This window comes from Leptopilina heterotoma, unplaced genomic scaffold (assembly GCF_015476425.1).
Source record: "Leptopilina heterotoma isolate Lh14 unplaced genomic scaffold, ASM1547642v1 Lhet_2105, whole genome shotgun sequence".
In the NCBI taxonomy this organism is placed as follows: Eukaryota; Metazoa; Arthropoda; class Insecta; order Hymenoptera; family Figitidae; genus Leptopilina; species Leptopilina heterotoma.
The window spans coordinates 156,941-171,638 of NW_025110927.1; the positions used below are offsets into that span (position 1 = coordinate 156,941).

Sequence of the window (14,698 nt, forward strand, 5' to 3'; positions counted from 1 at the left end):
TAATAATAATGTAAACCAATTTAAAAATGTTGTTGTAAAATAAAATTTTCATATACATTTAAATACGACAAATTTTTTTTCTAAAAAAAAAAATTACTTCAATCCTTTCTAACTCCAACCAATCCTATATTTAAAATAATTTACTTTTTTTTTATTAATAAAAAAATTATAAAATTATAAAAAAATCGAGATCAGAAAAGATTTAATTCTTACAATAAATTGTATTAGAAGTTTTTTTTTTAAATAAAATTTCCAATTGCTTCATGCTAAATTTTTTGAAGACAGTTAAGAAGTCTGAATTAAAAAAAAATTTATTTTTTAATTACTTCTTTTGTAAATAATATAATTTAATTTATTTTTTAAGTTTTTAATTTAAACAAAAAAAAATAAAAAATTTTAAATTTTCGCGCCAACCAATAAAGTGAATGCCTTCATCTGCTCCATCTTCTTTATTTTTAATTTTTAATTTGCGCTTAAGCTGTCTCATTTACATACGAAAGTGTCCTCTCTATGTTTCACATTTTTAATGCTTTAAGTTAATTCGAGATTTTCGATAGTCGATTTCCTTCAATTCGAGATTCTCGCTCATGTCTTTTTTTCTAAAGGACTAAACACTAAAATATGCAGGATATCCAAGGATATCCACAAGTAATTCCTTATAATTTTTGAAACTAAGGCATGTAGGATATCTTAGGACATCCACATGCACTTCACGTTATATTTGAAACTGAAATATATAAGATACCCAAGGGTGCACGCAAGTAATTTCCGCGACATTTAAATCAAGAATATGCGGGATGTCCCCAGGACATCCATATGTAATTCTATTACATTTAAAACCAAAATATATGAGACATCCGAGGTCACCCACAAGCATTCCCCATGATAGTTAGAATAACAAAATATAGGATATCCAAGGATATCCACAAACAATTTCCATAACATTTAAATTAAAACATACGGGATATCCAAAGATATCCTACACGTAATTTCTATAATATTAAACACCGAAATATACGGGACATCCCAGGATATCCCATGGTAACCCCAAGATATCCGAACTAAAATTATGCAGGATATCACAAGACATCCACATGCAATTTCTTTAATGCTAAACACCAAAATATACAGGATATCCAAGGATACTCCAGGGTAAATCCCAAGATATCCAGACCAAAAATTTATGGAATGTCTCATGATATTTGCAAGCAATCCCTACGATATATATAAAATTATAGTAATATTATTTTAATGAGTTCCTGAAAATCATAAATTTTTGTTAACTTAGTCTTTTATTTCTGGTTATAACAAAAACGCTCAAATAGCCCGACTTCGTTTCCGGTGCGGTGCTGATGTATGCTTATGCTTTGTGATATCTCAACATATCACCTTTCAACTGAGCATAGGTTTAAAAAAAAATGTGGGGAGAGGATTTTAATATTAATTTGAAATTAAAAAAAAATTAAGAAATCAAATATTAATTTTAAATTTGAGTTAATGTTAGGTTATATCGTAACAACCCACCGTGAATATTCCGTTTTCGTCCCCGAAAACTGACTGCGGTGGAAACGAAGTTAGGGTGCGTGTAATTTTACGAGTTTCAGGAAAACAGGCCCTTCTTTGTTCTTTCTCTTTACGAATTTTAATAGAGTCGTTAAAAGAGAATTTTCTTTCTTTTAACACACTATAAGAAGTTACAATGTATTTCTTATAGTGCGTTCTTAGTCACGGTGATTCTATGTTTTGGTATAGATTTACCGTGATAAGGGCTCGATGTCGCCGAGGTCCAGACGCAGGTCCCCGTAGATCAGTTCGTCGACAACCGAGAAACTTATTACCTCGTGTGGTTTTCTTTTCTTTTTTTTTTTTTAAAATACCTCCTCTCCTCTCTTCTCGAAATGGAGAGGAAAAGCGAAAAAGTAATAGTCAGAAGTGAAAGTGAAAAAGTTGTAGTGGAAAAGAGTGAAAGTGAAGTGATAGAGAACAAAGGCGGCAGTAGAATAAATGATAAAGTGGATGATTTCAAGAAGGAAGTTTTCAGATTAATGATGATGATGGAGAGATTAGAGATAGAAAAATTAAGGGAAATTTTTATAACAATGAACAAGAAAGTGGGGAATGATGAGGAGAAAATGAATCTTTCAGGGAATCAGGTCTTTTTAAAGGCCTGTATAATTTATAAAGCTCTTCCTGAAGAAGGACAGGGTGGTCTCAGGAGAGAATTTTTTTTAAAATACTTCGCCTTGAAAGGGGAAGAAGACAAAAGTGGTAGTGCAAGGGTGGGGGTAGCGGATTTTCCTAGTCTGGAAAACATAAATGTCCAGGCGAGGGACCTTTCTATTGTCCAATTAAACAAGTTAAAAGCTTGTTTGGAGCTGAAAAATCTCTTGATTGGATTAGAACCGGCACATAGGTAAGTTTTCCTTAAATTTTCTTTTTAATAAAATGTTCAAAATTCAAATTGAATAACTCATAGGAATGTTATTATGAAACACAAAGAAGTGGACTCACTTCCTTCGTTTCACAACAATTAAGAATGACCGACTGACAAAGATAATTTCATTATTGTAAGAATATTATGTTAATAACATCAATTTCAATTAAACATTTCCAAAGAAAAATTAATTCTACAGAGTTCCCAGTTAAAAGTATGAAGAACAATAATTCAATTTCACAAAAATCAACCATGTAAGTCCTAAATAAATCGTTTATACTATAACTAAAAATTTCTTACATTTTAAGTTTTACGAAGAATTGCATTGACAATTTTGAAAATATTTAATTTCTTTTAAGGAGTCTAATTAAAATTTTAATGACATTCATTATATTAGAGAATTCAATAACAAAAATTTTCTTCTCTTTCTTTTTTTTTTAATATAATAATTGCAATTTTCAAGAAATTTATTTAAAATAAAATGTTTGAAATTCTGCGATGATTCAATTAAAAGTGGTCGGATTCATAAATGAGATTTTATCATTCTAAAATAATTGAATCTTTCGCAGAATTGTATCAACAAGTTTCCTCTATAATGAATTGTGTTGACACATTTTATGAAAATAGTAAATATTTAAAATTACGAGAATCTCCCAAATGATTGAAAGTTGCAGAGAATTTCGTTTAGATTTTTGTTTGAATAATTGAAATTTTAGTAGGAATTTAATTAAGAGGGGATTACTTAAAATTATTAAAAATAATTAATTTCCTGCGAAGAAAAGTATAAGGAAAATTTAAGGACAATTCTCAAAATAGGGTGTGTTTAGTGAAATAAGGGATAGACCGTGAAGACTGCTTAATCCTATTAAGAGTTTCAATAATTGTTTAGAATACAAATTAACTAGTTTAAGAAAATTTTTGACAGTTGGAATTTCCTTAGGAAAATTCGAAATTAAATTATTTCTAAAACTCTACGCTCTAATACTTTTAATATTCAATTCTAATCTAAATTTTAACTGGAATCCATTTTTAAATCAATTTTCATAAAAAAAAATTCTACGAGAATTTCATTATGTAAATAAAAATTTATTGAATAATTACATTATTTTCTAAAATTGAATTCTTCTGGAAAATTTTATTAGAATGGTATAATTATCTATTGAAATCATTAAATTGAGGAAAGTTTCGAAAATGATAAAAAAAAATTTATTACTTTTGAAAATGTTCAATTCCTTCAATCATTTGTAATTTCTCTAAAATTGTTCAAATTATATCGTATATACGTATTTTACGGATCCTTTTCAATCGAATTACGGACTTCAAGGAAGGTTACGGACTTTTACGGTATTTACGGACCTAGCTCGAGCCTTGATGTTTGAATCAATTAATTTGTTTTCTCGGTATACTTATTCCTAAAATATATAAAATTTTTCCTTTTTAGGATGCCAGTAAGGTACAGTATCTGGGGACGAGCGCCGAACCGCGTGATGTTTTGCGGCCCATGGCTACTCGACCCGTCCTTAATTGACTGTGTTGAGTTTCCCGAGCCCTTTAACGAGTGGTACAAGGGATACCCTGATGTTGGGGAGGGCAGACCATGGCCATATGATCAAGATTTGGTCAATCGCACCATGCCTCCCATGTATTCCAGGAACCTTTGGCATCAAGAGTACATATGGTGTGAGCGCGGTCAACACTATTTGTGTCGAGGATATTGGGCAACGGTGAGTCATAATCAAACCTATATTACTCATAGAAAATCAGTCTGACATTAGCTATGCCACTGAGACTATAAGTTTGTGGTGGTGCCACTCTCGCCACCCCTTATATTTTGCTGTGTGCTATTCGTATGTATATAAAATTGAATTTGATTATTCTGATTAAGAGTACAGTGATTACATTCTTTAGTAATTGAAATTCCTAAATCGGAAACTAAACAACAACAAAAAATTGTTACTCTAATTCTATGAAAACTATTTTTATTTTGATTCAATCACTTCCAAAAATTCACGCCATAATACCTTCTTCTTAAATTTACAGTTAAATTTACCATTAAATTAGTAGAAACGACCAGTTAATAGCAGAATTCGTCAATTCAAAAGAATTCTGAACTTGAATTCAATTTTAGAGAGTTTAACATTAGAAATTTCTACGAGAATCCGATTAATTAAATACAAAAATATATGATTTATTAATGCCTTTTTTTTTTTGAATTCTGGTTTAAAGAATTTTATCAGCAAAAAAAAATTTTCTTTTTTTTTTAATTCCTTTTTTTTTGAATATTAATAAAATTTTAATGTAAAGATAATTTCACTTTTAAAAAAAAATAAATCAAAATTGTGTTAAAACTAATTGAGTCTCTGTGAAATTGTGATTAAATTGGGAAAGTCTTGAAAACAATTCAAATTTTTCCAAGAACTTCATCAAAACCTCCAGAAATAATTGAACTTCATCAGGGTGGCCGCTGGACCGGGAAATGACAGTGAATTTGATCTTGACCGGGATTTTGGAAATTTTTTTTTTTTTAAAACACATTATTTTGTGCGAAAAAAAATAGAAATATTTATTTTAGGACTTATTAATTATATTTCATTAAAAAAAATTGAATGATCTTCTATACCTAAAATCTATTTATAGTTTGTCAGAGAATTTTATATAAAAAAAAAGTCCAACGTAACAGATTTAGAAAAGAAAATGTTAAATTTAATTTTACATTCTTTCTATTTCTAACAATAATTAAACAAAATATAATTTTTATTAAATTTGTCAAAAAAAAAATTTCACATCCTATAAAATAGTGAAGAATAAATCAATTTAAAAAATTTTTTTTGCAATAATATTATTACAAAACAAATAAGAATTATTAAAAATTTGAACTAATTAGAACAAAAGTGATACGAAATTTATAAAATTAATTTTTGAATAATAAATAAAGTAAATAAAAATAAATAAAATTTCTTTTCTTAGAAAATAAATTTTTAAAAAAATCGTATTTTTTATTAATATCAATTAGTTTTTTTTTTTTTTTACATTATATTTATTCAAATTACTCCTTTTCTGGGGAGTGACGCATGTGACGCCACCTGGAATGTCCAATTTTGATGGCATCTCCAAGGACAGACCGATTTTAATGGAAAGTAGCATAAAGACAGATCGGGGTGGTCATAATTTAAATGTGTGATGCTTATAGTTTTTAACAATTAGTTAGCCTGGAAACGAGGAACAATTATTAAAAGATTTCTTTTTCTTTTAGACTCGATTCGTATCTCCTGATGCCGTAAAAATGGCGCCGGAAAAACTTCCAGTTGTCATTGGGGGAAGAGAATCCGAAAATGGACTCAATTTGGCGTAAGTAAAGAAAAAAAATTTTTCTTTTTTTTTTCTTTTCTCTTGACAAGAGAATAAAATAATAAAATTATTGGTTAACATATCCTCCTTTTTCCTTCTTTCTTTTAGCACGCTAAAGGAATTCTCACAGGTTTGTCCTCCCGAAATAGGGATTCAACCTCTCTGGAAAAACCTGAGGCTTTCCTTTATTCAGGCGTTTTTGAGGGCCGAAGGGGAACAGCCCGGGGTGTTTGGACGCTGGCAATTGGTGAGTTAGCTTTTATTCTTAGGTTGAAAATGATCCCCCTTTTTTTTTTTCAACAGTAAAATCACCTGTTTATTACAAAGTAAATAGAATTTTAACATATTGTGACGAAGTGAATTTTCGATCTTGTCATTTAACTGCCGAAAATTCTGAATCGTCACGCCATCCGTCGGAAAAAGCCCCGAATCAACAGGCCCAGTTATCATGGTAATTAGAGAAAGCCAGTACCGCCGGCTGACCTACTAGAAGTAACGAAAGTGGGTCGCGCGGCTGGCTACCGGAGAAAGTGATAGATGGCGGGGCCAGTACTATTTTCGGAGAACGAGAAGAAGAGGATGAACCATGTGCGGAGAAATGCCGAGACAACAGGTGCCTAATACTTTCGCCGCCATAATGATTTTGATTTCCGCCGTGCAATACTGTCGAAGTTTTCACCGAGTGAATAAAATCGTTTTCCTGTAGTGAAATAACAATTGAGTGTGTCGAACTTAGTGTAGAGTAGAGTAGTATACTTCGAGTAAAAGGAGTAATAAAATTCATAAGTGTGAGACTTGTAAATTGAGAGTGAAATAATAGTTTTTCTTTTGTGTCAACCTCCCTTTTTTTTCCTTGGATTAAGCCGAACATCTTTCGAGAAAACAACGCCGAAAAGCCGAGAGAAAGGAGGGAAACCAGGAAGCCGAAAAGGGAGTCATCACCGTGGGTGAGTCGTTTTTGCCGATATTGTGCCAGTCGTGTCTCGTCGTTGGCATTTTCTGCTTGCCAATCATTCGAGCAGAATTCCCTCTGAGTGAGAGAGTAAACTCAGAGGAGTTGAATTTGTTGTTAGTCGAGCCGAGTAAAAGTTTATTAATTTAGCTTTAAAATTAATTGGCGCCTGACGGCGAGATTTATTTATTTAAATTCTCATTATTATTTTTGTTGAAAGCGTCGGATTTTGTCTGACGTAAAGCAGAACTTTTACACTAAATTAAAATTAGTTAAAATCATACGTCACAAAATTTGGCGCCCAACGTGGGGCCAGGCTCGAACCGAGACACGACTATAAACATAAATTTGACATTGTGTTGTACCAAAATTTTGCCAGAATTCTGAACATTAAAATTGTCAAAGCCGACAAGTTCTTGCCAAAAGCCGAAAGTTCAAATTTCAATAGCCAAAAGCCGAAATTCTTGAATTTTATATATTTTTTTTTGAGCCAATTTAATTTTTTTTTTTGCCAAGAAATTTCAAAAATTCAATTGCCGAATTGTTTGCCGATTTATTTTGCCAATGCCGAAAGTTATTTATTCATAAATTATGAGTAAATTATTGTCGAAAACTGCGTAAAATAAAATTGTAGAGTGCCTTTGCCATTAAATTTGAAAATTTCTTTTCTTTTAAGACTGTAAAAATTTCCTGCCGTGATAAAAATTGAATCCAACAATTTAAAAAATTTTTTTGTTTGTCGAAAGCCAGTTCTGCGAGAAAAATCCGATTAAAATTCCCAACAAACTTGTGCAAAATCAAAAAAAAAAAAAAAAAACTTTTCCAAAAATTTTATGTCGAGCACATGTTTAACCGGAAATAAAAATTCGAATTAGTCACGTGACTGTAAATAGTGCGCCGAACGGTCGAGAGAAACGACGCGCCGGGATATTTAAATTTTCGACAGCCGAGAGAAAGTTGCGCACGCCAGGAAAGAGTGGCCTAGTAGTAGTAGTAATAACGGCTACACACAGAGAGAGAGAGAGAGAGGACGAGAAGAAGAGACAGAGGGAGAGTCGAGCCACCAGTCCGCCAGAAAATTAAAAATTTCAAAAGGGGGCCCTCGTTGAGTAGTCACGTCCTTGTTTTGAAACAGCACAGTGCTGTATGTACTAACTGTGCACCCCCCTGAAAATTTAAAGATTTTCGAACTTAGAAATTTCCTTAAAAATTTTTTTTCTTGAAATGGCAAAGGCAATTAGTGAGATGGAGGATTACAAAAGACGAATGAGAGTACTAATTCAAAACCCACAAGTAAGCCAAACGTGGGAAATCATTAGTGAAATGCCAGTCGGTCAGATAGTGACGAACTTATTACGGTACCAATTATGTATTAGTGGGTCGTTGCAAGTTCTTAGAGAGAGACTATTGCGAGGCGAGATGAGATTAGCCATGACGGACGGCACTGACGTACCATTCAGTGACAGGTACGATCTTGGGAATTCTGATAAAATCTTTTTATTGGAAGCTTTCTCTGAGCCGGGCAATAGCCCGTTTCCAAATGTAACACGTCGGAGAGCCGGCCGAATATCATCTGCGGACGATGAAGAATCCGATAGTGGGGCAAGTCAAATCATTGAGCGTATGAGTGCCAGGAAAACGCTAAGGAGTGGGGAAAGTGGAACGAGTAATGGAGCATCGCAAAGTAGACTTAGTCCGACCACCGTTGTGTCCACCCCTAATTTTACACCCCCACCCCCAGTCATGACAACAGCAAGCATGACGACATTTTCCCCCACCACAACGAGTGCTCAAATGAGTATGACAACGATCACTATTATGACATCACCCCATACTATCCAGTCGGCCACAATGGCCCCAGTAGTCCAGAGCCTTCGTGATTCAGTCGCGCGTTTGGGTTTGTCACCCGAAATAAAGAAAATCATGGAGTACGCTGAGAAAATGGATCGCCAGTATTCGGGAGGGGGGTGGGAGCTACGACAAAGCCAGTGTAGGGCCGAGGTTACCGAGGGGCACCATCTAATTCACCACCAGCAATCGAGATTAGTATCCCCTCAAAGAAAAACCGCCGTAGCCGAGACCTCACACTCACATAACACTAATGAAAGAGTGAGGCCCACACCTGCCCCGAGAAGCCATTCAAGCCGAAATAGTGTGAGTGACGTTGGTGTCACTCATCGTAGAGTGCCGAAACATGGAGAGCCGATTACGGAATTTGAAAATAATGAGAGCGCGAGTAGTAGAAGGGGAGAAAGAGACAAGGTAGAGCGACGAATCGAGTATGATAATAGCGAGGAGAGCCGCGAAAGTGAAAATTGTAGTTGTGCGAGTAGAAGCAAAAACCGAATGAGTATAAAAAGCGAACAAAAAGAGAGAAAAACACGAAAGCCGAAGAAAGCCTCAAAGGAGAGCCGAAGATCGTTCCTAGATGACTCTTCGAGTGAGTCCGGATCTGAGAGTGATCTGAGTCAACGTCTAAGTAGTGGAGGAGAAAGCGAAAAATTCAAGCCCGGACGAAGGTCAAAGGTGATCAGAACCCTTAAGGACTGGGATCTAAAATTCTTTGGAGATGAAGACAATGCCGAAGAATTTCTGGAGAGACTGGAAGACTGTAGAGACAATTCAGGTTTCTCAGATCAAGAGATAATACAAGCCCTGCCAATAATCTTACAGAAATCCGCCAGTAGTTGGTTCAGGTCGCTGCGCCGGGAAATAAGTTCTTGGAGGTCATTCCAAAGAGCCTTTAAAAATGAGTACTTGGTTGTGGTCGACGATGATGATGTTATAGACGAATTAAAAGCCAGGACCCAGGGCAAGGGAGAGAAAATTTCCCCATACCTGACGAGTTTCCGACTAATATTAGGTCATATGAAACGACCTTTGAGCCAGAAACAACAAATCAAGGTGGCTTACAAAGGCCTGACTCCAGCCTACAGACGCCAACTGGAGAGACAGTTGGGTAAAAACTGAGAGAGAAGTAGAATTAGAAATAGAAATGAAAGTTAAGAAAAAGTTAGAGCCAGTCATAGGTAGGGACGATTTGACAGAGGACAACGCGTTCAAATTCGTGCCAGAATTTAAACAAGAGCGATCAAGTGAGGAGAGCTCACTCCACCGAAACAAAGCAGAGAAGATGGCCAAAGAGTGTGGGACAAAAGGTACGGATGAGATCCCGGTACCTATAGTCCAGGGGAGGGGAGAGGCTGTGAGAGTCACAGCTGACCCGAACCTAAGTAATGAGGAGGACATCGACGGATCTAGGACGGAGAACAGATACTTCTTCGACATGTCTATCGGCGACCATCATTACGAGGCACTTTTCGATCCTGGTGCTATGATTTCAGTAATTACCACCAGAGTAGCAGAGCCTTTCAAAAGCCGAATTCAGCCGTGTGGTACAGTTGTGAGGAGTGCAACAGGAGGTATCACCGAAACAGCCGGACTTCTGGACCTTAACATTGTAGTCGACGGATTTGCCCAGAAATTCGCAGTAAAAGTCATGAAGACTTTGACACAAGACATCATCTTGGGCATCGACTTCTGTAAGGCCTGGGACATGGAAGTGAAGCTGAAAGAAGGAGTATGGAGAGTATTCAATGGAGAATGGCACGAGTTTGGGCCGAAAGAAAAAGACGAGAACGAAAATTTAATATTCGCCGAATGTGCCGGTATTTCTGCGCTTAACGACGAGCAGAAGAGCATCCTCCAGGCCATTGTAGACAAGTGGGTGTTGCCAGAATCGGAAGAACACGGAATGACAGACCTGACGGAACATCATATACGTGTTACGGACGAAACGCCAGTACAACATGGAATAAGACGGATGTCGCCAGCCATGTTGACTTGGGCCCAAGGTAATGCCGCAAAGTTGTACAAGCTTGGGATCATTGAGCCATCAGCCAGCCGTTGGAGAAGTGCGCCAGTAATCACGAGAAGAGGAGAGAACGATTTTCGACAGTGCAACGACTATAGAGATGTCAACAAAGTTACAATCAAAGATGGGTATCCATTGCCATCCATTGATTATATTTTAGACAAGCTCCGAAAAGCCAGATATTTGTCGAAGGTAGATCTCAAACTGGCATATCACCAAATACCAATGGCCGAAGAGAGCAAGAAATACACTGCTTTCGCCATACCTGGGTCAGGACTATGGCAGTTTCGCCGAATGCCATTTGGACTTATGAACGCGCCGATGACGTTCCAACGTCTAATCGACGCATTGCTTGGGCCGAAAGTAGAGCCGCATGTCTTTGGGTACCTGGACGACATCATAGTAGTCACAGACACTTTTGAAGAACATGCTAAGTGGTTAGAGTTCGTCCTCAAGGAGTTGAACAAAGCGAAGTTAATAGTGAACCCAGATAAGTGTGAGTTCGGGTGTTCCGAAGTAATTTATCTGGGTTACTTATTGGACAGAGAGGGTCTGAGGCCAGATCCGAATAAAACAGAGCCGGTGAGAAACTATCCAGAGCCGAAGAACGTAAGACAACTCAGACGTTTCTTAGGCATGGTCGGGTGGTATTCCCGTTTTATTCCAAACGACAGCGAAATTAAAATACCATTGCTGAAGTTGCTACACAAAGGCCGAACGTGGGAGTGGGAGGAAGAGCAACAAGAAGCTTTTGAACAGCTCAAACAGAAGCTGACATCTGCGCCAGTCTTAGCCCGACCTGACTTCACGAAGAAGTTCACAATTCAGTGTGACGCCAGCAACTATGCCATTGGAGCCGTACTAACGCAAGAGTTTGAAGACGGAGAGCATCCGATAGTCTACATCAGCCGAGTCTTAACGGAGCCAGAGAAAAACTATAGTGTGACAGAAAAGGAGTGTCTGTCATTACTGTGGTCGATCAAAAAGTTCAGGCCGTACATCGAGGGGTACAAATTCCATGTGATCACGGACCACAGTGCCCTAAAATGGCTCAGGAACTTGAAAGATCCTACAGGCCGATTAGCCAGATGGGCCCTAGAAATGCAACAGTGGGACTTCGACATAGTTCACAGAAGAGGTGCACAACATCATGTCCCAGATGCATTGTCCAGGTTACAGGAGGAAGAAGAAGAGTCAATAGCCGCGTTTGAATCCATTGAGGATCAGTGGTACCTCAAACGCCGAGAGTTGGTGAGCCAACACCCTCAGAGGTTCCCAGGGTGGATCGTTGAGAACGAGAACCTATATCGTCACAGAAGTGACCCACTTTTACTGCCGATAAACGGAGATGAGGATGGCTGGAAACTGGTGGTGCCAGAAGAGTACAGAGCCCGAGTGATGGAAGATGGCCACGCCCAAGCATCAGCCGGACACTTAGGGATTGAGAAAACTTACGATCGGATAGCACGAGAATACTATTGGCCAGGCATATGGAACGATATACACCACTATGTGACGCATTGCCTCCAGTGTCAACTGCATAAAGTATCTCAAACTGGACCAGTCGGACTGATGGGCCAGAGGATCGTCGAGAGACCGTGGGCCGTAGTAGCTGCCGATACGATGGAGTTTCCACCGAGTAAGAGCCAGTGCAAGTACTTGGTGGTGTTCCAGGACTTGTTCTCGAGGTGGATTGAGGTGAAGCCACTGAGGTCAGCTGATGGGAAGTCGGTAGCCAAAGCACTCGAAGAGTTGGTCCTATTCAGATGGGAAACGCCAGAGTACTTATTGACTGACAACGGTAAGGAGTTTGACAACAAATTTCTAAAGTCCACCCTTGAGGAATATGGAGTCAAACACATTACGACCCCTCCTTACCATCCACAAGCCAACCCAGTCGAAAGAAGCAACAGGACCCTTAAAACGATGATCTCCACTTTCATTGGTACTGATCATAGGAACTGGGATCTTCATGTGCACGAGTTCCGCCACGCCGTGAACACAGCCACCCAAGCGGCAACGAAAACATCTCCAGCGTTCCTGAACTATGGAAGGCACCCGAAACCAGTAAAGAGCCTGCGAAGAGAAATAGAGAAAAGGAGAGAAGTAGTTAGGATAGAGCCGGAGAACTGGGTAGACCGAATTAAGAGATTAGACGCGTTAAGGGACATGGTAGCCAGACATATTGATAAAGAACGGGCGAGACAAACCAAGTATTACGACAAAGGTAGGAGAGACGTAACTTTCAAAGTAGGAGACTTAGTGTTGCGAAAAAGCCATAAATTGTCCAGTGGGGCACAAAAGTTCGCGACCAAATTAGCGCCGAAATACGAAGGTCCATATGAGATCATTGAGGTCCTATCGCCAACTGTTTTCATCTTACGAGATGAACAGAGCCGCCGAGTACCTAAAGTCCACATAACAGACCTGAAACCTTACTTACCTGTCTAAAATGTGGAAAATAGTATGTCCCTTTTTGCATAATTAAATTCGTTTTTAGATCGAAAGGAGAGCCGAAAGTGGAAAGGTCGTGCTGAAAGAGAGAAAGAGAGGAGAGTCATGCCATATATGCCGCAAGGAAGCCGTCGTTCCAGAGAAAGAGGTGGTCGAAAATTGGAGGAACTGGGAAAGGAAAGCGCCAGGATGGAGAGACGAGGACGTCCTCAATCCAGACACCGCCCTTTCCCCGAATTTGCCATCGAAGGACATCAATTGGAAAGACCCTCATACTTGTCGTTCCCAATTACTGAGGAGGTAAATCAAGAACCACTAAGGGCACAACAAATCGTGGAAGAGGGTGAGCCGAGAGAGGAAATTAGACCGAGGAGAGCCGAAGCAGAAAGCGAAGAAGGAGCAGTAGGAGGCCTACTCGAACCAATAACCATGTCGAGTGACTGGGCCGACTTGAGTGCCCTAGAAAAAGCCACTGAGAAACCAATAAAAGGGTGTAGACCAGATGGCGCAGAGATAGTGGTGCCTTATCGCTGGCCAGCCGATAGACGACCAGGTGAAAGCAACGAGGAGTATGAGAGCCGGTTGGCTGAGTTTGAATTAGACCGTTTCCTACGTCTCTAAGAGCCACTAACGTCTGTGTCGTTGGAAAGAATGCGGGCCAGTCAACGAAGAGCCATTGAAGAACGAAAGCGCCCGGTGCTCCGAAAGGAAGACATGGAGAGTGGGGAGCCTGTGCAGAGGGCACAACGATCACACTCGCCCCATCCTGGACCACCGGTCAGGCGCGTCGAGGAGACCGGCGCAAGGCGCAAGGAGCCCAGAAGAGAAAGACGTGGAGAAAATAGTCAAGAAGACACCAGTGGTTGGAAACCGAGGAAAAATGGGGTCATCTTTAGTGGTTTGAAGGAGATCCCAACAATCGAAGGTTTAGACCCACCCCCCTATTGTTGCTTTAACTGCTGGAGGCGAGGACATAGGGCGGCGGATTGCAAATACCCTATTCTTCATATCTATTGCCGAAACTGTGGACGTCGAAACACCGAAATGACGGACTGCCCAAGATGCGCGGAAGCATACTGCCGTTTTAAGGGTATCCCCTATTACGTGGAAGAAGATGTAGAGGATATTGGGACCGATGAGCCAGAAGGAGAAGACATCGAGTCAACAAACGAGGCCAACATGCCGAACGAGGATGACAAACTGGTGGAAGGAGACACCCAAGAACCAGTAATGGGGGAAAAGGAACTGTTAGAGCCAAAGGAGGGCAATGAACCAGAAGGCCCAAAGTCTCAGTCAACGAGTGTGGAAGGAAAGGAAGACGAGGACCTAGTGGAGAAAATCATGGCCATCACAAAGGCTCTAGCCGGTCTCCCAGCGTCAACGGTCGACTTGGCCATTAGACAATTGTTGGAGGAGAGGAAGGCAAAGAAAAAGAAAGAATAGGAAAGCAAATAGAGCCGAACGAGAAAGGAGGAGAGCCGAACGAGAAAGAAATAGAGCCGAACGAGAAAGGAGGAGAGCCGAACGAGAAAGGAGGAGAGCCGAACGAGAAAAGAGGAGAGCCGAACGAGAAAGGAGAAGAGCCGAACGAGAAAGGAGGAGAGCCGAATGAGAAAGGAGTAGAGCCGAACGAGAA

General features: G+C 39.0%; 1 protein-coding gene across 1 annotated transcript; it reads left to right on the plus strand.

Annotated features, from left to right (window-relative positions):
• Window positions 1-6,009: 6,009 nt before the first annotated feature.
• Window positions 6,010-13,683, plus strand: LOC122501546. Its single transcript, XM_043611086.1, has 2 exons — window positions 6,010-6,729; window positions 13,109-13,683. Exon 2 carries the CDS (start codon window positions 13,168-13,170, stop codon window positions 13,681-13,683), a length of 516 nt encoding a protein of 171 aa, XP_043467021.1. The 5' UTR covers window positions 6,010-6,729; window positions 13,109-13,167.
• Window positions 13,684-14,698: the final 1,015 nt, after the last annotated feature.